At 31.2% G+C, this 24,774-nt stretch overlaps 3 protein-coding genes across 6 annotated transcripts; 1 reads left to right on the top strand and 2 right to left on the bottom strand.

Moving 5' to 3' along the window:
- Positions 1–1,180: 1,180 nt before the first annotated feature.
- Positions 1,181–12,689, bottom strand: LOC139097514 (opioid-binding protein/cell adhesion molecule homolog). 2 transcript variants are annotated; one of them, XM_070649384.1, is made up of 12 exons: positions 12,501–12,689; positions 7,216–7,313; positions 6,374–6,532; positions 5,348–5,396; positions 5,158–5,253; positions 4,373–4,435; positions 4,234–4,313; positions 4,066–4,114; positions 3,889–3,984; positions 2,333–2,539; positions 2,034–2,108; positions 1,181–1,637 (listed from the first exon to the last, which is right to left on the bottom strand). In XM_070649384.1, the coding sequence occupies exons 1-12, from the start codon at positions 12,607–12,609 to the stop codon at positions 1,510–1,512; spliced, it is 1,209 nt and encodes a 402-aa protein (XP_070505485.1). In that variant the 5' UTR covers positions 12,610–12,689; the 3' UTR covers positions 1,181–1,509. The 2 variants fall into 2 exon arrangements, with proteins under 2 accessions (XP_070505485.1, XP_070505487.1); XM_070649386.1 differs by having other exon boundaries at positions 2,034–2,105.
- Positions 12,690–14,850: 2,161 nt separating this feature from the next.
- LOC139097530 (polyadenylate-binding protein-interacting protein 1-like) lies at positions 14,851–18,662 on the bottom strand. Of its 2 annotated transcripts, none has more exons than XM_070649403.1 (8): positions 18,490–18,662; positions 17,129–17,733; positions 16,889–17,056; positions 16,598–16,816; positions 16,108–16,215; positions 15,889–16,042; positions 15,655–15,829; positions 14,851–15,592 (listed from the first exon to the last, which is right to left on the bottom strand). In XM_070649403.1, the coding sequence occupies exons 1-8, from the start codon at positions 18,545–18,547 to the stop codon at positions 15,493–15,495; spliced, it is 1,587 nt and encodes a 528-aa protein (XP_070505504.1). In that variant the 5' UTR covers positions 18,548–18,662; the 3' UTR covers positions 14,851–15,492. The 2 variants fall into 2 exon arrangements, with proteins under 2 accessions (XP_070505504.1, XP_070505505.1); XM_070649404.1 differs by having other exon boundaries at positions 17,129–17,643.
- A 633-nt stretch (positions 18,663–19,295) lies between these two features.
- On the top strand, positions 19,296–23,549 carry LOC139097532 (solute carrier family 12 member 9). 2 transcript variants are annotated; one of them, XM_070649406.1, is made up of 7 exons: positions 19,296–19,445; positions 19,596–19,956; positions 20,027–20,122; positions 20,190–20,773; positions 20,876–22,550; positions 22,692–22,803; positions 22,862–23,549. In XM_070649406.1, the coding sequence occupies exons 2-7, from the start codon at positions 19,676–19,678 to the stop codon at positions 22,943–22,945; spliced, it is 2,832 nt and encodes a 943-aa protein (XP_070505507.1). In that variant the 5' UTR covers positions 19,296–19,445; positions 19,596–19,675; the 3' UTR covers positions 22,946–23,549. The 2 variants fall into 2 exon arrangements, with proteins under 2 accessions (XP_070505507.1, XP_070505508.1); XM_070649407.1 differs by having other exon boundaries at positions 19,302–19,471.
- Positions 23,550–24,774: the final 1,225 nt, after the last annotated feature.

The raw sequence follows: 24,774 nt of genomic DNA, 5'->3' as shown, positions 1-24,774 counted from the left end.
GCTTAAAATTGTCTCAAGATGTCATTTGCACACAAAATCCGAGTCGATGTCGAGTTCTACACATGTAGATCGTGACTTGTTTGACATGAACGCTCCATTTTTAATTCAATACAAATTTGGAATCCGAAATTGCACTTTTTGCCTATTTTGTGATGCTTATGTAGCTTCTTAGGCAGACATCACTATATCTGAGTGGCTCAATGTGACAAACTACATTTTCCAGCAAAAAATGGGTTAAAATTACCCATAACGGTATAATCAGGACTGCAATACGTCTTATCGTAGATAGACATATTGGAGCCATAATAAAATTTTGATATTCGGGATAAATATCTATAACAGACTACCGACTGCTCAGAAATCTTCCGTTAAGAAAAAATTTGAAATATTTGAATTATTTTTGAACGTTGAAAAATTCCATGAATTTTAAGAAAATCATACTAAATACTATTCAGTTTTATAAAGAATCATGACTTTAATACTTATTTCTGTTTAAAATCAAGAATTATATTATAATTAATGAGAAAAATGACAAATTATGATTTCAAAAATTTGGAAATGTTTTGTAAACAAATCTTTATATGTGTTAGTGCGTGAAATTTTAGAAATTTGCAATTTCAAAATTTATACTTAAAAACAGTGAACAAGAGTGCATAAACCTAATCAATAAAGCATAAAATTGCTAAATTTTGTTTTAAACACTTCAGCACAGTCTAAATACAGTGGAAAATACAGTTTTTTCATAAATGAATTTTTTCATCCAAAAACTGTCAAATGAAATTCAAATTTTCGAAATAATTGTCGAATTTTTTCGAAGTAAATGTCGAATTTTTTCGAAATGAGTTGTCGGTAGTCTGATCTATAAATTGATAAAATTTCAAATTGTGCCAAACCCAACTTTGGGCAGCTAAAATCGGAAAATATTGATAAGATTAGTTAGGTACCCGAACGACATAGAGCTTAGAATAAAGAACCCAAACTGACATGACTCTCGGAGTAGGTTTTAAAATGCAATTTGGTCATTGAACAGAATCTACTCTCAAAAGTAAGAATAATAGCATTATTGAAGGAATTAAAAATTCAAAACAGCATCCATAACCACAATTTAGCCCAAGAAAAATAACTAAAGTCTTAGCATTTTCACAAATAAGAAACTTAAAACTGACGCAAAGCCCCAGATTTAGATTTAGCCATTTTTAAATTATTTGTATTGATTTAGACTCAATTTTATTTTATGCATATTATTTTTAAACAAAACCTTTTTGTCTCTCCAAAATGAAAAGAAAAAGGAAAGAAACAGATGACATAAAACTATTTTAGCCAAAATGAATTTAATAGAAATAAAAAGAAAAAAAAAACGATTTAAATAAATTGCATTTACTTCTTCATTCATAACAAGTTTCATAATAGACTTAAACTAACTTTACAGCGTTACTTCTTCTCTTACACAAGTGTTGCTCGTGGATAATTTGCCATCCTTCTCATACATATGTGTAAAATCCGTCGATGTCATATGATGACAATAAGGACAATTAGCGTGATGATAAAAGCTATCGTTGGTACAACGACTGTTTGTTTTGAGACGTTGACAATATCGAAATTGAACTTTATGTCGTCATTATCTACAATTTTTGTCTCTACGGATGAAAGAATAAGAGGGTCAGTGGCTGTAAAAATGTATTTTACGACTTCAATGTTATGTAAGTAAACAAATCATGAACTTGAAAGAATCATATGGCTGATTGCGTGGGCTTGATATCGTCAAACTTCTTTTGTCCCGTACATCACAGCCAGGGGCGTAGCCAGGGGAGGCCATTCTCTCCTTCAAGAGTTAGAAAACCGTTAATTTAGTAACGTTTTTTTTATTTTTAAATTTTGTTTGATTTTTTTAAAAAATAAAATCAAAAAATAACGGTTTCTAGGGGGTTCAATAAAAAAATTTTCTGGCTACGCTGATCACAGCACTTTTTATAGCCAGTTGACGTTGTAAGTCGATACTAAGCCCATGAATCATAAGCTAACACTCGTCTTACCATTGCGTGTATTTAAGTATGTGCTTATAAAACTTGTTGGATGAAACTCGTGTTTGTCAATCGTCTTTGATGCTGCTAAAATTATGATGAACATGATAATATATGAAAAATATGAGGAACAAGAAGATCAAATTGAATTTTAGTACTTTTTCGACACTAAAAAAAAATCAATCTTCAAGCGATAATTCAATGTCATTGCCGAAATCAGCGAAGCAAATCGCACAAACTAATTTTCAACTTGTGAATGATCTTGAAATGATATTTTTTTTAGTGCTAAATAGCGAACAAAGTCAACTTACGTAAAAGTTTAATTATTTCTTCAGAATTACCAAGTGCATTTTTTGCAATACACTTGTAAACACCAAAATCATGTACATTAATAAGTTTAACAAGAAGTTTCATTTTGACTTCATATGCACCGTAACTGTCAATGCTTGTATTGTAGCTTCCACCCAGCACGTAGTCGTTTGATGATAAATCCGGATTTGCACGCATCCAATAATTTACTAAAAATTGTTAAAATATTTAAAAATAATTGCAGAAGGTGTTAAGTGACTCTAATTTATTTACTTTGTGTCTTTTTTAACTTTTATTTGCAGAAATAAATTTAAAAACTTTTTGGCATTTTTCTTTCGATAAAAATAAATGACTTGGGGATTAAACGTTAGTTGCGTAACGTTAAAAATAGTTTTGTGGGTCAAGGTGGCTCGGTGGTGGAATGGTTTTGTAGGAGGATACCTAATTATTGTGATACCGACCAAGCGAACATGAATTCGAGACTCGGCAAGGATAACTTATTGATCAGAACTTTTTCGAATCATATGCAGTGAAAACACTACTCACAGCCTCACCTAAACACCCCTCCCTCCCCCAGTGTTACAAAAGAATTGGGGAATCCGAGATCTGACTCCGAATCTGACCAAGTGTAAGCTTTCTCATGGTATTCCCTAAAATCACTACATACACCGCTGACGACCGATCTATGCACCAAAATTAGTGCATTAAAGGATAGAGTAAAAACCTATCCAGAATTGGGACCATTTACCAATTACGTGTCATATTAAACAATCCTTCCATCCAGATATGCACCAAATGACTCAACCCCAAAAGTTTAAATTTTAAAAACAAACTCAAATCTTATTTTCGAGGAATTAATTTTAATGGCTGATATTTAAAGGCATTATGCAAGAAATAAGACTACAATATTGGCAACAACAAATGTCCCGAGCGCTTCTGCATATTCATATGTGATATTAAGAAGATTATTTTGATTACTTTTTAAACAGGAAATTAATTCTGAATTTTAGCACTTTAGGTAATCCACTTAAATTTCAATTAAAGTCTTCCAGGGGCTACGTCGTGACTACAAAGTGTTCTAGCAAACAATGAGTATTCTGAATCAATTTAATTGAGTATATTCAATTTTATGAGCATTCTCTTTGTACCTTCTTCATATGGAACTGATCAAAATGACCAAATATGGTATAAATGTGACTAATCAGTTTTCATTCCACGACATATTTTTGCAATAATCTTGTAGACTTCTTGTCGACAAACATAACATCAATTTGTAGCACGTATCGTATGAGTAACAATTTGCAGCACGTATCATGTGAGTCTGAACTACATAAAGATCACGCTTAGAGGCTGCATTTCAGTAATTTTTCGCTTATTGCTTTAGCTCAAGATAATTGCCTATAATTTTCTATAAATATGTTGTATACCAATAAAACATAAACAGCTTAAAGATCATAAAACTTGTATCCGACACCTAAAATGCTCATAAAACTGCTCAGCCAATATTAAATCGCAGACAATGCCCTTTTAACATTCAATTAAAAATATGTCAATTCACCTGAATTAGGAAATGATTCTGTAAGACATTCCAGCATCACTTTTTGTCCAATTGCTGCGTGAATAACACGATGATGGGTAAATATCTTTGGTTTGACTAGAATAAACAAGACAAAATTAAAGGAATCGCTAATAAGGCAAATAATTGATTATGAATCATCAGCAATTTAAAGCATACAATTTACAACGACTTTGATTCTCTTTGATTTTGTCGGAGGAATTCCATTCTACGTAAATAAAAAAAGAGAGAGAAGAGAGCAGCGACAAAGATCCGCAAATGAGATAAAATCACCAATTTTGTTAATTAGACAATTTGCATGTTGATTTTTTATAATAAAATACTTACGGACGCTATACAAAGATAAGCGCCAGCTTGGTGCCTTGTTATATATGGAATATGAAGTATCGGACCAATAAACGTTTCAGCTGTTAAAGGAAATATCATGATATTGAGTATATTTGTTAAATTATCAAAACATACTCACATTCTTTATTATCAACATAAAGTTTCTTGTTGTGACCTTCACGCTTCCACAAAATTGTTGGCTCTTTGATGAATAAACAGAGAAAAATAAGACAATAAATACACAGTAGCTGAACATATTCATGTAATTATTATAAAATCAACAGCATGACCTACTAATATTATTGATAATAAAGTTAAATAAACATATAATTCACTTATATCAGTTAAATTAAAGAAACGTCAAAACAAATCAGTTATGAGTCGCTTTCAAGTGTTCATATGTTAGACACTTAAAAACTAGGATGTGACACTGCTGGTGTTTGATAGCTTGAGTTGATTTCTTAGGTATTTTCAATATTTTCTGACTCAGTTTGACTACTCTAAGAATCAGAAAATCAAAAGTTTGTGTTAAACAGGTTTGATAAGATTTATCAGTTTAACGGTTATTTTATAATCAAACTATACGTGCAACTACAATTACTTGAATTCCCCTTTTTATGGTTGTTAATCCCCTAAATAGAAAAATTCAGTTTGTTTACAATCTTCAAACAATAAAGAACAAATTTATCTAGTTATAATCTCCAGCTAGACTCTTCTAAGTTCCTACATTTATAAGTTACAGAAGTGCTTCCAACAGTTCTAGCTTGTTGCCTTACAATAAAACATACAATTTGATCAGAATATAATTATAAAATTCCATAGTCTAATCCTTACTTTACACTACTTTAAACATAGACATAAATAATATTTTTCAATCTTTAAAAGCGAGTTTTAATTTGTAAAAAAAAAAAAATAAACTCCAACCTGGTGAGCCACTTGCTGTACAACTCAAAGTCACGTTTTCATACTCTTGAATTATTACATCATTACTCGATGGGTCGTCGAGAATATCTGGAGAAACTGGTGGAATTGTTTCAATGAAAAATAAAATAAAAAGAAAAGTTTGGTTTAAAATAATAGGAAACCACAAAAGTGTTTCAATTGCCATGCTTACCAACAACATTTAAATACCCCATTTGACTTTTCATTGGATCTGTATTGATCTGTAAAGTAAACAATTAAAATTGGAAAATTGCTGTAATTTAATTATATTTTAAAAGACATTGATGGGTCCTTTGCTTATTACGTAACGGTTTTAGGGATTTAAGGGGTAAGTTGAGAATTTAAGGCATTGTATTTTGTATTTTGTAATATGGGTCAAAAATATCATCATCCAGAGTGAAAAAGACTGCAATTAGTCAACCGTAAGTCTAGTTACAAGCTTGACAAGTTACACAATTGTCAAGTTTATAAGTAGACATGCAGTCGGCAAATCGTAGATTACAAATCGGAAAGTCGTGGACTTAGTTTGAACATGACCCATTTGTAAGTCAGTAAGTAACATTCGAGTTGGTGAGAGTTACCGTCGATTGGTACGAATGCAATGCAATTGGTGGATATCCTATTGCTACGCAACTGCATCGACCCCATGGCACTAATTTTGTAAAGTCACTAAAGTCAAATTTCTTGAATGCATACAATACAACTACTGGTTTTTTAGAAAGTGGACATAACATTCTATAATGTGATTTACAATGTCATTTGTGCTAATGGCGCTGTTCCATAATTATTGTGCACCGAAACAGCAATTCATTAATGCAAATTATTGAGATATTTATAGAAATTGAGCGTTATGAACCATTGGATTCTTTTACTTAAAGCAAAAACAATAGGACATTCAGTAAACAAAAGAGATATTAGGTAATGGAAGGTCTGCTCTTACTGAATTATGGAACAAGTAAAATTGTAGCTCTTTTTGTGACTTTAATGACAATGTTTGCGAAATTTATACTTTTTTGGACCTAATTTAATAAGGAATTGAGTGGAACAATAGAGTTGCAATGTCACTACCACGTGATGACGACATAGCTTCTCACAGATCAGTGACAATGTCGTAATTGTACCGTAACGATGCTCAGATAGCCAAAAAATCATATTTTTGCAATACCACAGACTAATTACCCAACAGCCCCAAACTCACCTGACACATATACCATCCTCGATCAGTCTCCTTCACCTCCTTTATTTTTAACTCCCAAATTTTCTTCTCCGTATTTGTAATTGAAATTCGATGATTTTTAGTGATAATGTGATGTTGAATGGTCAATATTGTTTGTGTATCAACACGCAGCCATGCAACCTAAAAGGTAAGTAAGTGAATTAGATTAAAAACATGTTCACACTTCCGGTCAATAAAGAAATGGCCAATAAAAGTATTTTTTCGGCTGTGAATTAAGGAAGGAAGAAAATAATTATGTGGCAAACATCATATTTAAGCATTTTTAGGCTGTACAGTAAGCAGTAAAGTAGGGAAAAATTGATTTATGGATGCAAAGCTGTTATTTAGACACAAAATAAATTTGAATTTTATATCCAGTCATAATGTGTGCTGTCGCATGAGGACCGCTTTGTCAATTTTGTAGCTTTTTGTGACTTTCACTTCCGAGCAAAATTTTGTGAAAGTTCATCGCATTTTGGATTTTGTGCCTTACTTATTTATTATGTCTGATTGATGCTTTAAGTAAAGATCATCTAATACAATTTGTCATGAAAAAGAAACTTCCAAAAATTGCGTAACACATCCAGTGAACTTGTCCCATTTCTAAAATCTTAGACGTAATAGCCAACCCCACACCACTTCCTTTTTTCACACCACACAGCACTAAGATTTTTTCCTTCTTTTTTCACACAAATTTTATGCTTAAACAGCAAGCATAGAATTCCATTACTTCTATTTCTTCACATCCAACTTCCATTTTCTCATTTGGGGAAGTTTCGAAGGTGATTACTTAATAATTGATGATTGACACTTTGTGAACTTACTTTAAATTGATATAAGTCATGGACACTGCAAGTTAAAACCGCATCTCTCGATACAGCAACTGTTACATTATTGATTGGTGTTGCGAACTTTGGATCAGCTGAAAATGGAATGAGGAAGAAAGTTTGTTAGTTATGGTTGATGAATTCAAGGTTAGGTTGAGGTTTTGAGCATTTGAATGGCCCGAAAATGAATTTTGTTCAGTGGTGGACAATCTTATATTTTTCGCGGCAGAGCTTGATGATAAGTCTTAATATGGATCATGTTAATAAGTGTGTCGAGGCCTACAGACTGATCATCACTGACCATGCTTTAAGCTGTTCTAATGAATAAGCAATTAGAATTGATTCTAGAGTTCAAAATCATGCTAATTATCCATAAAAACTAATTCTTCAAGACCTGACTCAATCAAAAACCTTCAAACCATCAAAATCAATTTTTACATCTATCCAGATGTTAACAAACATTTGCAATCTTTGTATGTTCGCGCAAAGTTTTTTTCGTAATCAAAAATTTAAAGTCATTTATTAAAGCTTAAGCTTTCAAATTACTTTACTGTAAGCATGTGAATGAAGTTTTATTCAACAACAATAAAAAAACACATTTTGCATTGTTTTGCAATTCAAGTTTAAAAAAATAATAAAGTAAAGCATGAGTATCAATTATGTATGAATTAGTAATAAACATCTTAAAACTTTATAGGAACAAAAGACTTGTAATTTTCTTCTTTTTAATCGTGATATTATATAAATTGACACGAGGAGATTTGCGATATCGTTTAAAGTGTTATTCGATGAAAAGGTGTACCTAGAGCAGTGGTTGGCAACCTATGTGTTGCGGTTCACTAGTGTGTCGCCAACAACTTTTAAAATTGCCATGAACCGGATGTTGGATTCTAGTGTATCCAAAGCTTACAACTAAGAAATACCGCAGCACACAAGTTCCCCACCACTGAACTAGAAACTCTATAAAAAGTGAATTAAGGGAACTTTCAGTACGTGAATTAAGGCACAGAAAAATAATACAATTTAATGCACTTATGTACGAGTGGGTAGAAATAAATCAACTTATCGACGCTAGATGGTGACTAAGCGATTTAAAAAAGTAAGAGTGCCGCTTTGGATTGAAGCAAAACCTGTATACCATGTATTAATGATAAGTTCTTAAACCAGATTTTCAATACGATTTGAAAGTGTGAAAAAAATTAATTTTTAATTAAAAATCCCTTCGATTGCTTGATTTAATTAAAAGCTTTTGTAGATAAACAACACTTTGTTTCAGGTTATTTAAGTGGATACAGTTAGGTGCATGTGGAGTAATCGGCAAGGTATAATTGACCTGATTCAAATTTTCTTAAGATTAGATACTTCTATTGTTTAATTGTTTGAGATTAGGACGAAATTGGAGTTCCGCGAAACGTTAGATTAAGAAATGGGTTAGAAACTTGAAGTGTAACGGGAAAAATTGGAACAAATGCTACAAGATTACTTTATGAATGGAATAATGTTAGAGATAGAGTAACTTTCAAGCATCTGAGCTTTCTGAATTAATAGCAATTATATAGCATTTATTAAGTATATAAACTTCTGAAAAATCAAATTAGGCCATGGTGGAGATTTGAACCGACGACTTCGTGATCAATCAAATTTGAGCCAAACCCTCAACGTGTACTCTACGGAGACAATTAACTGCTGGAAGGAATGATCTGCTTAATAAATGAGTGCTTGAATTATTCGAAGTCAGTATGTATAAATCAATAGTCAGTATAGAATTATGAATCTATCATTATAAATAACAAGAATATAAATCGTCTATGGATCTTAAGATAAATCATTCAAACTAGCTTTGGACTCTTAGACTCCTAAAAATAATTTTTAAGCCCTTGCTTCTAACAAAAAAGTCTGTTCATAACAACCTTCAAACTAATTCTCGACATGATAAAGTCTCAGCAACTAACTGATTTATCTCCAACATTTCCATAAGCCTCAAAACTGAATTTAAATTTATTCAAAATTCAACGAAACCAAATCAATGATCATAACTAAGATTCATATCAACATAAGACACCTGCCCTAAAATTTTCATATTCAAATCCATCGCTCCAAATATCACCGAAAGACTTATTCAATTAAGACATTTCCATGTATAATGTCACTTTAAAAATTAAATAAATTGTATATGCTTAATATTATTTGCATCAAATTGTAATACCTATTCTACCAAATTACTCATTTAAAGGTGTTTATGAATTGCTTTGATTCATCAAAATTTATATCCATACGGATTATAAACATCAAAATGTCAACAAATGACATTTCTCGTTTCTTTAAATCGATTTTTTTAGAGGCATTAACATAAATTTATCCAACAAATTCATGTGTTATACATATTTATGTTTTGAGGAATTAACACAACATGACGGATGAAAACAATAATGGAAATGCCAAATGTCAAGAAGCTCCCCAACAAAATTCCAGTTTTCCATCTTAAAGGAATTTTTTTGTAAATTTTTGATTACATTAAAAAAAGTTAAATTTTATGTGAAAACTTTTTCAATTAAAAACAAACATTTCTTAAGGGCGACTTTATGCATTTCTTGCAATATATGTATGTGCTTCTCGTACATACTTAAAATAAACAGCAACAATAATTACAGATGAATATGTGAAAAAAAATATGGAAATTTTCTTTGTTTATGTTGAAGAACTGAAGTATTGTCGTCGCATATTTTAGTTGATGTATTGAAACGCATTGAATATGATAGATTCTAGTCTACATAAACTTAAAATATTTTGAAAGTTATCAAAATTTTAAATTGAAATGCTCAAAATTTTGAAATCAAACGGCTTTCAAAAATTCAAATTTCAACGGCTTTCAAAATTTGAAATCAACCCACTTTCAAATTTTTAAATTGTTACGGATTTCAAAATATTTAATTGAAACGGTTTTCAAACATTTAAATTTTAACGGCTTTCAAAATTTTGAATTTAAACTACTTTCAAAATTTTGACTTCAATTTCTTTCAAAATTAAAATGTGCAAAATCATATTTTGCTTCAAACCAAAGTGACTCAAATGCTTCATTCATCTCCAAAACAAAATTCACAAAAAAGCACTTTTAAAAGAATTTTTCCAGTCTCATTTTCTAGATGTTTAAGCAACAGGACTTCCACAAGATGAGCACATTATTTTTGTTTTTTTGAATTAAATAATTTGATTAAAATTTTCACAATTCACATGTCTTTGCGATTACATTTTTCGGTGATGAGCATGTTACAGGAAATTTAAAGAAAACAAAAGATTTCTTTTCGTGAACGAGACTTCATACGATTATGTCGAAGATGAGAAACTGGCGTGTATGTGAAAGTATATAATGTTCATTATTTTTATGTTGATGTAATTTTTTGAATTTTTTAAAGACTTTTTTTTGGAAGTGAAATAATGTAATTGAAACTTAAGTTTTTCTTTCTTTAATTTATGTACTTGCTGCTTTGGAGCTTAAGGGCATTTTAATGAATTTTTATAAAATTATGCAGTATCTGTTAAGCATTGGTAACCATTAACTTACTCGGTGGTTTAATGGCCTGGTGCATTAGTAATTTAAAACTTTAATTCCCACAAAGTGATCTTAATCTTGATACTTTTGCACTTAAGACTGTATAGGAAATATCTTGGAAATATCGTCAATCGAGTAGCTATAACCCACTCTCGATTCCGTCTACAGATAGAATCTATCACATAATGACCTCTAAGAAGTCAACTGCTATTTTTGCACCTATAGGCTATAGCAGATTTAGTCTCAATTGATTTTATATACATGCATTGAACGGATGTATCAAGCATTATTGATTCTATAGAAACTAGATTATGATAATGAATATTATTATGAATTATTACCGCCGTAGGATATTTGAAAAACACTCGAACCTTGATCATCGAGTAGTTTAAACGACCACACGATGTTTTTTTAAAGTTAATTATCTATTCGCAATGGCTATAAATAGCTTAGAAGTAATCATGGCAGCAAATATAACAATTTATCATTTTTTAATCATTTGAAACAATGATTTACTTAAAATTTAATTATTCTGGGACCGATTTCCCAGGTTCTAGATGTATAACTTCACTGTTCCAATGGTGTGACTAGTCGTTTGATACCAGAAACAGTCTTTTCATCCAGCACAAACACTTCAATTGTAAAAAGAATGTTTAAATTAGCAATTTCTTTGCATTCATACCGAAATGTCTGATCACTGCTCAATTTATTTTTAAGTATTTAAGTCCAATTAAAAAGAAATAATCATCAAACTCCAAAAAAATGTGCATCACATAAAAACCAAATTTTTTAATGAAAGAATTTATATTCACAACAATCAAAAGTCTATTGAATCTCATTAATTCATTTCACACAATTCATTAGCCGGCGCATTTCCATAATGAAACAATATCCATTATTACTAATGATTCGTTAGTCAAAAAATATTTAAAAATCCATTTCTGCGTGTGTCAATTGACATTTTAAGACGTGATTATAAAGAAACTTTAACCTGCATAACCTAAGGGTTATACTATCTCAGCTGTTAACTCTCAAATCATTATAAACGCTCAAGGAATCATCAATAAATTCATTTTTAATTCCAAAATTTTAAATCATTGCACATGTAACGCAGCTTGAGATTATTGTTTTGTAAGTTTCTTCAAAAAGAAGGCAGATTGAAATGTCAGTTTTGTCATTAAAACGAAGGGCGACTGTCTTCTTTGTACTGTATACATAACTTTTATGACACTTACGGAAGTTAAAAATTATAAATCATTTAAAACTTTCATCAGATTTGAGTTTGATGTCTTTTTGGTAGTTTATTGCAGATTGAATAGGTTTTGATTGCTTATTTGAGTTGCAGCTTCATTTTGTTGAAGATTTAATTGATTTGTTAATCACTGGATGATTGTTATCACTTAAATTGTTTTTAATATCCAGGTTTTGTATTTTTAAAGCTTTTGTATCCTTTTCTTTGTTACTTTTCAGTTCTTTTGATGAGTTTCCTTTAGATTGGCGATTTAAAGTGAGCTTGATTGAGTCAATTCCTTCTCTTTAATTAATTAAACTTAATTTTATACGATTTAATAATCCAAAATTTGTCAAAAACCAATCCTCGTCGATAAAGTTAATCCACAAGAAAGTTACACAATCCTTATATAATTCAAATATCAAAAATACGTTAATATTCAATTAGAATTGAAAATGCTCTCAAAATTCCCAACATCCAGAAATCATCAATTCCAATTACCAAAACTCCTTTCTTTATTGACATTTTTCTCCTTTTTCTGAAAAAATCCATCGATCGTTAGCACTCGAAGTGGCAATGAAATAAAGAACAGTATCCAAAATCCTCTCATTGTCCTTGACAATAATTTTCACTTCCAAGTTACTTTAAAATAAGGAAAAATCAAAAAAGAATAATAATTTCCAAGCAATCCTTCCGAAATCTCAAGAAAGACTAAATTACTGAAAGACGATTAATCCTCACATTGCCTGAGATTTATTTTTTTGAAAGTCTTCAGCAACGTGAAAATGTCTTGTTCCAATTGTCATTGCGCACTCTCTGTTCTTATTCATTTCTTTAACATTTTCATGATTTCCTTCTGTTTTTCATTCATGAATTCCATTCTTTCGTACAATTTTGATTCGGAATTTCAACGTAAGTATGAAAGTGGGAAAAGAGCAACCACACAAATTGAAATGTGGACGATAATCATAATTTTTATTGAAATGTTTTGATGGGCCAATTTAACAGCGCGTTAAAATGCTTTTGATTTACTAAAGTTGATGACGGCGAGTGGAATAACCGAGGGTCCAATTATATTTCTGCGTGGTTAGACTTTTTTTCTTTATTTTCTTCATATTCGACTTGGCGGGAAAAAATGCTTGAGCATGCAACATTAATCTTGGGGGAGTGTATGCAAATTCTATTTTAGATTCTTAAGCAGAATTACGTTGTGGACGAAAAGTGACTAGAAATAATTGATAATAATGAGCAATTATGGGGGAAAATGATTATTTTGAGATTTTTTGCAAGTTTTCCAGGTATTTTCATCGATTTTATTTAAAACAAATATTAGAAGATTGCTAAGCGGTTTTCATTATTGACAGAATGTTAAGAGCCTCAAAACTCACATAAACCCGAGCAGCATAATGAAGACGCTATTACGGCAAGAGGTAAGAATGAAATAATTTGGAAAAACTCAATCTATTTTACATAGTAAGTGAATGATCTCTAAGATATTTGTATACCAGTTTTTAACAGGAGGTACATGATTCACGTCTATAATTCAATAATTGTCACTATAGATCAAGATTTGTACAAGAAAAAATAGTGTATTTCACCGTTTAATTGCTGATACATTCCAATAAATTGCGATTACCTTTCTAGAATGTCCTTAATAAATAATTTTAACTTAGTAGTTTGCACTTTTATGAGTTGACTTAGCACAAGATTTATGTAATTTAAGTCTTAATTTACACGTTTTCATGTTTTGCACAACGAAGAAGAATCCGAAGAGACAGCTTAACAGTTCTCTTACTTACAAATTAAAGATTTGGTTTTTCTACATTTTTGGAGGTTAGAAACGGAACTTAACACTGTTTACTTTCCTCATACTCTTCCTGATATTGTTTTTTAAACGACACCATATTCAAAAAGGATTCTGAAATTCCACACGGAAGTCATAGCACAGATTTGCGTGTTGCCTATCTTAAAAGCTCAACATAAGCATGTATGTTCAAAAGAATTTAACATGTTGATATGAAATTTGATTCTTGTTATTTATTTTGACGATGAATATTTACTACTTACCATTAACGTTTACTACTTCTCCATTTCAATGAATGCGATCTTCTTTGTTATTCCTGTATATAATAAATATTCATTGTTTTTGCATTTCTTACGTCGTCAAGAATATATTTTTGCATTCAAGAATTGCAGATTTGTTAGTTTATTTATTGCGGTTTTTTGATTTTAAATTGAGATTCTTTTTATTTCTTTGCTTGATGAATAATTTGATAAGATCTTTATGCATCAAGTTTTTGAGAAATTCTTAAAATTGAAACTTGTTTGTATTCAAAGCATTCTATGGAAATATTTTTGAAATAAAAACGTGGTTCAAAAACTGCCACACAACAAAACTTTGAATTTTTGAAAACTGTTGAAAATTTTGAACTTTTAAAAATCGTTAATATTTTGATTTTTTGAAAATCGCTAAATTTTTTGAATTTCCAAAAACCGATTAAATATTCGAATTTTTGAGAACCGTTAAATATTTAACATCATTGAAATTTTGTATACTCAAGATTTATCAATTACAGAGAAATCAGAATCCCAAAACATCTTATCAGAGCTAGTTAAAAATACGTAGAAAACTCTAATACATCCTCCAAAGTCTTCCAAACTCACTTAACAAAACAAATGATTAAATTTTATTGTGCCTGATAATGTTTTTCCCATTTTTCATGTCGCAATACACTTCAAAGTGTGTTCAAAAACAACAACAGCATATCAATTGAACTCAATCAGGTCAACACAGCTGACTGAAACGAATGGATTTATTAAAAAACATATAAAATGAAAAACTCGTTTTAAATTTAATTTGAATTGAAATTTTTAAACTTTTTAATTTTTTTTTATACTGAAAATTTGTGTGATATTTCTTTTTTCGGTTTCATGAAAAATATAAACGATTCACATAGTGATACAATTTACAAAATTAAGGAAAAATAATAGAACAAATTTGAAGTTACAAAAATTAACCATTTTTTTCTTGTTATTTTTTCGCGGATAAACTTTAAAAATTAGCATGGGCATAGTTAAAAAGTAGCGTGTCACAACTTTCACCTTAGCTTTACGTTATTTTTTTACTTTGTTTCGTTTTTTTGTCACTAATAAATGTCTAACTTTACTATCACTTATGACACATATACTTCAACAACCATCAACCACCCCATCGTCTATAGAATTTATCCCAAAATTTCTTCCATGACTATTTTTCCTTTTTCAGCTACTACAGAAACGAATAAAACTAATTTAAAAAAAAGATCAGAAAAATATATAAATTGTTGGTTTTTTGTTTTTGCTTCACTTTTTCTGGCTTGTTGGCGTTTTTTTTTTGCTTCGTGATGAACTTTATAGCTTAGAATTTAAATAAACTTGTTGTCGCTGTTATGTGCACTCTGTCGAAAATATTTTTCATTAAAACGGTTTTACACTTTTTTTCATTCTTAATTGTTTAATCCTTTTTTCGTCCACCCTCCTTAATGAACTCTTTGTATGCCATTTGCATTTCTAAATCCATTTCTGGTTCGTCATCTGCATAATCCGAATCATCGCTGGAAAAATGGAAACTAAGCATTGACTTTTTTAAATCATAAATATGTTTGATGATACTTACTCTATTATTTCGTCAATATTAATTGGATAGTTTTCGGGCATATTCGAATTTAAGAACGATGACTCCTCCTCAGTAATGATTTTTCCGTCAGGTCCGTAGAACACTGGACTGTCGTTGTACTGAGGTGGATTTTGTTGGAGATCGGATACTGCAGCGGGTTGCTGATTTTCTGGTTCTAAATATATTCTTAGGACATTAATAATGTATTTTTTTTAAGGATTTTAAACAACTTACCATCTTTCCTTCCCCAATTATCAAAAAAGAGATCCACAACCGACTGAATTAATCGCTTTGTTGCAATATTTTGCTCCTCAGAAATTTGCCTTAACTGATTTATTGCATCTTCAACTTCCGTTGGATTTTCTTTCTGCAAATCATAACCGGCTAGCTGTAAAATTTAATAATATTTATTAGTTGAAAGTTTTTAGAAAGTTGTTCATGTTCATGTCTTACCTTTAGCGTTTGACAAACACATTTCACATTCTCCGGTCCAGCTCTGGTAAGTAAAAGCATAATCGAATCAAGAACATAATGCGATACGTCAACAGCTCTTCTTGTGTCCTGAGAAAATTAATTTAATTAAAGAAAATAAATCGATTAAAATTGTGATGTAACGGTTTTTAGATATTTGAAAATTTAACGGCTTTCAAAAATTTGAATTTATTTAGTCAAAATTTTTGAAATTTAACGGATTTTTCAAAATTTTGATTGAATTTATGATATCTTAATCCAAACACAACTCAAGTCTACATTTACTTCAGCACTTTGATGAATTCAATTAGCACTTCAGAATGCAATAATCAAATTACTGAAGTCGTCAAAGAATTTCTGTATATAATTTTTTAACAAATTGAGTCAACATGTAGTCTCAGATCAAGAATAAGACATGATTCTAATGATCCACAAATAAGTCACTTTTAGAATGATTGATAACGATACTTACTTCAGGTCTAGTCAATTGCACAAACAATTCTGCCAAAAATAATGTACCGCCTCGAACTTTTCTTTGTTCATTGTTCATAAATTGAATATGTTCTTGATTTTGAAAGTCCATTTTCATAACTAGCAAACCTCGGAAAGTGCTATTTTGCGAGAGATCCAAGTTATCAAGCAACAAACATAATCGTGCACCGGTGTAGCGGAAATTTTGCTCATTTATCGACTGTTAGATATAATAATTGATGATTAATATATAAAAAGAAATCAACGACCTCAATAAAAAGAGACTTCATACCTGCTCAAAAATCGTTTCGATTGCGTTACTCATCACAAAGTGATTACTCGCAAGATCAATAAACATGTCACGCAGTTTTTTCTGATAGGTCTCAAAGAGTCCAGGATTATCATTCAGTTTCATAATCACTTCACCCAGGTAATCCAGCGCAAGTTGTTCAGTTTCCGTCTGCAATTTAAGAATCTCAGTTTATAATAAGTATACAGTTAGTCGTGTCAAATAATTTTGAAGATAATTTACCTGTCTGTGAGGCACTGGTTCATGAACTACCTGTTCAACCGGTGGTTGTTGTTGTTGTTGAGCGTTAAAATTTAAACGATTTTGGATACTACTGCCTTGTTGCCCTTGTTGCATCATTCCATTGTCACCACCTCCACCATTACTTCCACTTGCACCTCCACCACCAGCATTATGACGCTGGAAGTTATTCATTGGTTGATGAGGTTGTTGATTCATCATTAAATAGTGCTGCGGTTGATGTTGTTGCTGATGTTGCTGCTGCTGATGATTGGAATAGTTTGATTGGTGATTATGGAGTAAATCAGGACGATAATTTCGATTAGACTGTTGCTGTTGTTGTTGATAAACTGGAAAATGAGAACGCTGTTGTTGAGCATAAGGTTGTTGTTGTTGTGGCTGCTGTTGTTGATTAAACGGTCTTAAATTTTGAGGATAAGCGTGTGGTGCCGCGTGCGGTGCCGGAGGAAAAACGTTTTGTGACGGTTCTTGATGATGTGCCTGATGGTTCCAATCACCTGATATAGGAGTAGAAAACTTAGGAATGAATTCAGGTGCACTTGCAGATAATTCTTGATTCCGATTTAATGCAGCAGCATTGTGTTGGGCTGATCAGCACCAAAGAATGTTAGTGAGGTATATTTTTTTACGTATATATAAATATAATACAGGTTTGTACGTGCAGATACAGTTATTTTTTTGAAGTCAATTTAGTAGTAGAAATTTACACCAAAAAATACAGAAGAAAAAACAGAAAACAGAAAAACATGAGTAAGAAAAATAGTTTAATTAACAAAATTTCTAGGTTCTATTCAAATATATTCGCAAATAAATCACCACAAATTCACATATTACGACGGACGACGACTTACTTCCCGTTTCAACGATACCAAACCAATTATTTACAGCTATATCCAATAGTTAATAAAAATACTTTTTTTTTTGTTCTCAACACACGATTTCTTAATTAAGATATTCTCAATAAACAAATTCTCTTTTTTCGCCATGTACACAATTAATAGTCGCTTGCAATTATTCATTGAGCACAGAAGCAAGCTTGTCATTTTCTGCATACAAAATTTTCTCTCATTTTCATCTTTTTTTTTCATTCTTTTCTTTTTTTCGTTACTGGATTATAAATAATGAATCTTATATACATTTTAAGGTATAAGTATTATATCAAATGCGATATTTGTGCAGGATTGGATGAATTATAGGCAGAGAAAGCTGTTTATATATGAGAATTATATGTGAAAATGCGTTTTACGCAATTTTTTGCTAGGTTATTTTTGAGCAAACAAAGGACAAGGTAGTTTTATATTCCATAAAACCACAAAAAATCAAACAATTTATTTAATATTTACCGTATATATAGGCGTTATATGCATCAGGATTGTTTGCTTGAGAATATCGTGGATCCATATATTATGAAGTAGAACAGAAAAGGAAAGAAATTAGAATATTTTTACACAAAATAACTTTTATACATCCAGAATTCCGAGCGACAGACACAAGTTTAACGAGTTAATGAGTCACAGCGAAATAGATTCGACAGGTGTAAATGCGCATTTTCCACGTTTGACTTTTTTCCGCTGAATTGATGCTATAAGCTTGTCTGTTTGTCAATTAAGTGATGCTATTGATTTTGATGTCTTCATTTTAAGCATTTATGGTCTTGCAGCTTACATAACTAAGCTTGATTCTATCATGATGAAGCGCTAACTAATTAATCGTGTTTGTTGGACATCACTTAGCTGGTATTTGAGTACTGCTGATCATGTAAATCATGTTCTGAGCAATAACTTCCTATTTTGCAGTATAATTAAAGATTATCAACCCGCTTCCAAGTATTAATCAATTAAATTGCGCAAAAATGTTTACGGACAGTCGGACAAAATTTCAAAAACAGACAATGTCATAACCAAATTGCTAACAATCGAGGGGATTAATCCTACGCCAAATAAAATTCGCATCAAAAAATTCCACATTTTCACATTAATTAAATTATTTTATTTACTTAAAGCATCCAATCTACATCCATTAACATGTCAATCATGCAGCAATCGATTAATAATGCTTAATTAGAGCAATAAATTAGAAAATTTTATTTGCCGTTCGTGCAACCTGTTCGAATTTCAAATTAAAGAGGTTGAAAAATTGCTACATCACTTCCAAATAGATTCAGTTGGTTGTGGACATCAATATTGTTTTGAAGCTGATGATTAACAATCATCAAGTATTTATTTGTTATCTGTGAAGCAAGAAAAATTATTAAAAATACAAATTGAAGTGATATGTTCCTATAATTTATACGTTAAACGTAAGATTTAAATTTTAATTTATTGAGTAAGTGAAAAATCCTAACTGCACAATTACCAATTTTTCATTTTCTTCTTCTTTTTTTGGGTCAATGACTCATCTGTTGACTACATAGCATTATTAATAATTTTTTTTCTTCAAATTTCGCTAGGTTTTCTTTGTCTAAAAGGAGCTGCATAAACAGCTGTTTAATTTGTCATTTAAGAAAAAAGTAAAAGAGCAAAACTGGAGATGCTGGCGTCAACCGTAGGAAGTAATAATAGTGATCCAGAGACGATACCGATTACAAATCCGAATCGGCAAAATTCATCTGTCGTTCGGCGAATAACAAATTTATTCAGAAGCAGACCGCAGACTGAAAGTGTCGAGAATGAAGGATATGTCGAATTTGGAGGAATTAGCAGTCAAACAAATAATACAAATAGTTCCGGTCAACAAAGAACATTAGGAACATTTAGTGGGTGTTTTGCTCCAGTTTCATTATCAATGTTTTCAGCACTCGTCTTTATTCGGTATGATAAGGAACTAAATTCAATTATCACTTTGATGACTAATATGTTTATATAAATCTATTGTGTACAGTGTTGGATTTCTCGTTGGAAACGCCGGACTTTATGTGACCTTGCTACAATTCGGTATCGCTTACGTCATACTCTTTTTCACTGTATGTTCAGTGTGGTAAGTGCTTTCATTATTATCACATGTAAACAGTATAAATTATGACTGTATATGTCAATATTTACAGTGCTATCTCAACTAACGGTGCGATTCAAGGCGGTGGTGTTTATTTTATGATCTCAAGGACACTCGGACCGGAATTTGGAGGAGCAATTGGAAGCTTATTCTTCCTCGCAAATGTCGTGGGTTCTGGTTTGGCAATAACTGGATGTGTTGAAGGATTAATTCAGAATCTTGGCAAAAATGGACTTTTATTACCAGAGGATTCGCCAGGATTGCTTGAAGATGGTCGATGGTATCGTTTTGGATATTGTACAATTGTCAACACCTTAATTCTCGTCGTGGTGCTAATTGGTGCACAAATGTTTGCGAAAACTTCAGCATTTATTCTAGGAATTGTTGTCGTTTGTTTGTTCTCAACATACGTAAGCTTCATCACAAAAGGAGAAATTGATGTTACTATTCCTCCTGAAAATACTTTGCTGAATCGGACGGAATTTCCGACGCTGCATTATACTGGACTTTCTATGAAAACGCTGGAAGAGAATTTGTATCCTAATTATGGACAAGATTACACATCAGGTGGCAGTTATGTCAATTTTGCTATCGTCTTTGGTGTACTGTTTTCGGGTGTTACTGGAATTATGGCAGGTACGGATCGATTAAAACCAATTTAAATCCTGGGATTTAAATTTTAATCCTAGGATTTATTTAATCTTTTGAATTAAAATTAATTTATTGATTTTTTTATAGGCGCAAACATGTCAGGAGAATTGAAAAATCCATCAAAATCAATTCCACGAGGCACACTGTCAGCTGTTGTATTCACATTCTTCTGTTATATGGCTCTGTCACTGCTGATTGCCGCAACGTCACCATCGATTTTATTGAGGAACAATTTCCTCTATCTCGTACCCGTAAACATATTCCCCGCTTTTGTGTCTGTTGGAATCTTGACAGCGACATTTTCGACAGCCTTAAGCAACTTAATTGGCAGTTCACGTGTATTGGAAGCGCTCGCAAAAGATCAAGTTTACGGATCATTTTTCAATTTTATTGTCAAAGGAACACATAATGGAAATCCAATATTGGCTGTAATTGCAAGTTGGGTACTTGTAGAAGCAATTCTATTAATCGGAAGTTTAAATACAATTGCACAAATTAATTCTGTGCTATTCATGTTGAGTTACTTGGCAACAAATCTTGCCTGTTTAGGAATTGAAATAACAGGCGCAATTAATTTTAGACCTACATTTAAATACTTTACATGGCATACAGCATTCGTTGGACTTATTGGAACATTGATAATGATGTTTGTTATCAATCCAATTTATGCATCAATGAGTGTAATTTTGTGCTTAATTCTCGTCATTGCACTTCATTTATTCTCGCCTGCTGCACAAGGCGCTCAGTGGGGTTCAATTTCTCAAGCATTGATGTTCCATCAAGTACGAAAATACTTATTGATGTTGGATTCAAGAAAGGATCACGTGAAATATTGGCGTCCACAAATGCTTCTTTTGGTCTCATCGCCACGCTCATGCTGTCCATTAATTCATTTTGTCAATGATATGAAGAAGGGCGGCTTGTATGTCGTTGGACATGTCAAAGTTGGTGAATTTAAGGATAATGAAGTTGATCCAACAGTTGATGAATACAATCAATGGCTGTCATTAGTTGATCACATGAAGGTTAAGGCATTTGTGGAATTGACATTGTCTAAGACTGTTCGTGAAGGAATTCAGCAGTTGACAAGAATATCCGGAATGGGTGCAATGAAGCCAAATACAATAATTTTAGGATTTTATGATGAAGAAGCATGTGTTGACTTTTTTGATGACGACAGTTCTCCATATCAGACAAATAAATTTTCTAGTTCCAATACTGGCGTTTTGTTCCCATACCGTAAAAAGAATGAAATTAAGTCACTAAGTCCCGAAGAATATGTCAGCATTGTTGGAGATATATTGAGAATGAAGAAGAATGTCTGTTTATGTAGACATTTCCATAGATTGAATAAGAAGACAATTGCAACCTCAAATCATATTAAGTATATTGACTTATGGCCAATAAACATTTTTGATCCATCTAACGAAAATCCATTCGATATGGCTTCACAATTTATGATGCAACTGGCTTGTATTATTAACATGTTACCTGTCTGGAAGAATCTTCAATTGAGAGTCTTCCTTTGTGAAACTGGTGATAATGAACAGCAACCGTTTGAACGTCCTGCAGAATTCAGATTGAGTCAATTGCTAGGACAATTGAGAATTCCAGCTACAATTCATCAAATTCCTGAATGGAAGAATAGCTCTGAAACGCCTAGAAATCGAACACTTTTAAGGAATCTGACACGTAATTCTGAAAGTGACACGTCACAAATGACTGAAGAGAATCTCAACAGAATGAAGCTTTACATGCAGCGGTAAGATGAATTTTTGAGAACCATACAAATGTTTCTTTAAATGATATTGCATTTGTATGGTTTTGTGGTGTATTTGATACATTTGTATGGTTTTGTTTAATTTAAATTTAAAATAACCGTTAATTTTCTATCTTTTTTCAGCATCAATCAAATAATCCGTGACCATTCAAACTCAACAGCTGTAACATTCATGTATCTTCCACCACCGCCAAATATTTCGATGAATTTCAAAACAAAGTGTGTTAATTACTTGGTAAGTGACATCTTTCATGTGTTTATAGACAATTTTACTAATTTTTATATCCCAACAGGATCTTTTGAGTGAATTAACATACGATTTACCTCCAACTCTACTTGTGCATGGTTTAAGCACTGTGACAAATACGTCATTATAAGCATCTGATGATTATTTTATGATAGCACCATGACCACAAATATTTTTTTCTCGTAAAGTATTTCTTCCTTTAACAAAGATGATTAATTATAGCATATATTTCTCTCATTTTTACATATTCCTAATAAATTAGTGCTTATTTACACTATAATTAAATAATATTAAATCAATTATATTTAGCACGAATAATAATGAATGCTGATCAGAAGCAAACAAATTAATTAATTAACATTTTATTGATCTTTTTGTGTCTATTTTTAAACAAAAAAAAATGATGAATTTAGTAGAAATTGTTGCAATTTATCGCGTATAGATCAAAGAGATTGAGATTTTTGATGAATGTATTGAAGAATTTAAACTGTAAATGATAAGCATGAAGTATATATATTTTTATGAGATGTTGTGAAAAACTGTAGAACAGATATCGAATGTACGATAATATTTCACTAATTTTTACCTTTCTAAAAATTTATATTTTGATAACAAACAACCTGAACGTAAATTAAAAAATTTGTACATTTACATTCCTAAACAATATCATCTATGATGTTATACTAAAAGATCAATTAATAAACATATTTATTCATGTGATTGCAAGGACAAAAGTTTGTGATTTTCTTCAAAAAAATTAAATTTAAAATTATTTTTTCAGAAACCGTTAAATAAAAATTTGAATTCAATCCAAAGTTCAAAATTTTCAAAAATCCAAAAGTCGTTATATCAAAGTTCAAAATTTTAAATTTAATTTAGCCGTTATAATTTAATAAAAATGCAATAAACTCACTTTAGTCCGTCGCTAAACAACTCAGATCGAGATTGTGTCCCTTTTTAAAATTCACACAGCATAGAGTGAACTAAAACCGAAAAAAATAACATTTAGGGATGAAAAGGGTAATTTGATGAAAATCGGATGTAATTGAATTACTAAAAGAATTATGCCGATGAAAAAGTTTTTGGACTGACTTGGATGTTGCCGACATGTGATTGGGATGAAATTTCACATTGATTGTTATTGTTATTCAATAAACCACCATAAATGAAGTATTTTTCTTATGCTGCTTCGGTAATTTGTGCCTTTTCATATTTTTTTCATGTAACAAAATTGATGACACGTGTCAGTTACAGAGAGGAGGTAGGCAGGCATAGGAGGAGTGCAAGTTAATTATTTTTTATTTAAAATTCATCGACGGAAATGGAAATAAAGGAGCTGTTCATCCTGTTTTGCCTGCAAAGATTGTTCCTTACAAAATATTTGCAATGAATTCATAAACAATTAAGGAACGAAGGACATGAAAATGGACAGAAGGGGTTGAAGAGGTTGTTGACATTAATGGAATTAATGCTATGGATATTCATTATGATGCTATTATTAAGGTGTCTTACTTGATCTTGATTAAATAAACATTTCTCGATGACAAATGAATGGATATAGACATAAAGGCTCGTCTCAATGGAAACAATCAAATTACTGGATATGTTATTGAAAGGGATTGAAATAATTACAATGAGAATCCAGTCAGTTCCTTTGTAATCATTTAATATTAAACAAAATTCGCGATGAGATTTCAGTGATAAATAAAGGAAGTTAATAAAAAATATCAAGGAAGATAAAAGCACCGTTTGACTTCCCACTTTTCATTTTCATTTTCAATTCACATCGATCAATGGATGTAGATCTGAAAATAGTAAAATAATAACAGCAGGACGACCTGCACGCTCATTTTGATTCAATTATGGGGTGAAGTATTGTAATAATTTGTAATGAGATTTTATCGAGTCAATAATAACATTAATTTGACAACATTTTACTTCCATTTATGAATGACATGA

The sequence above is a fragment of the Chironomus tepperi genome, unplaced genomic scaffold, assembly GCF_022539635.2.
Source record: "Chironomus tepperi strain 1889 unplaced genomic scaffold, CSIRO-AGI_Ctep_v1 contig_424, whole genome shotgun sequence".
NCBI classification, from domain to species: Eukaryota; Metazoa; Arthropoda; class Insecta; order Diptera; family Chironomidae; genus Chironomus; species Chironomus tepperi.
This window is presented reverse-complemented; position numbering and strand designations above follow the sequence as displayed.

Bases quoted from the DNA above. Each gene is read 5' to 3' on its own strand.
- LOC139097514 (XM_070649384.1), bottom strand. From the start codon at position 12,609: ATGAGAGGATTTTGGATACTGTTCTTTATTTCATTGCCACTTCGAGTG. The intron at 5,254-5,347 runs GTAAGCATGGCA...CAATTCCACCAG, and splicing joins GGGGTATTTAAATGTTGTTG to TTTCTCCAGATATTCTCGAC. The intron at 2,540-3,888 runs GTGAATTGACAT...AACAATTTTTAG, and splicing joins AGAATCATTTCCTAATTCAG to TAAATTATTGGATGCGTGCA.
- LOC139097532 (XM_070649406.1), top strand. From the start codon at position 19,676: ATGCTGGCGTCAACCGTAGGAAGTAATAATAGTGATCCAGAGACGATA. The intron at 19,957-20,026 runs GTATGATAAGGA...TATTGTGTACAG, and splicing joins TCAGCACTCGTCTTTATTCG to TGTTGGATTTCTCGTTGGAA. The intron at 22,551-22,691 runs GTAAGATGAATT...ATCTTTTTTCAG, and splicing joins ATGAAGCTTTACATGCAGCG to CATCAATCAAATAATCCGTG.
- LOC139097530 (XM_070649403.1), bottom strand. From the start codon at position 18,547: ATGGATCCACGATATTCTCAAGCAAACAATCCTGATGCATATAACGCC. The intron at 16,216-16,597 runs GTAAGTATCGTT...TAATTTTCTCAG, and splicing joins TGCAATTGACTAGACCTGAA to GACACAAGAAGAGCTGTTGA. The intron at 15,830-15,888 runs GTAAGTTGTTTA...GAATATATTTAG, and splicing joins TAATTGGGGAAGGAAAGATG to AACCAGAAAATCAGCAACCC.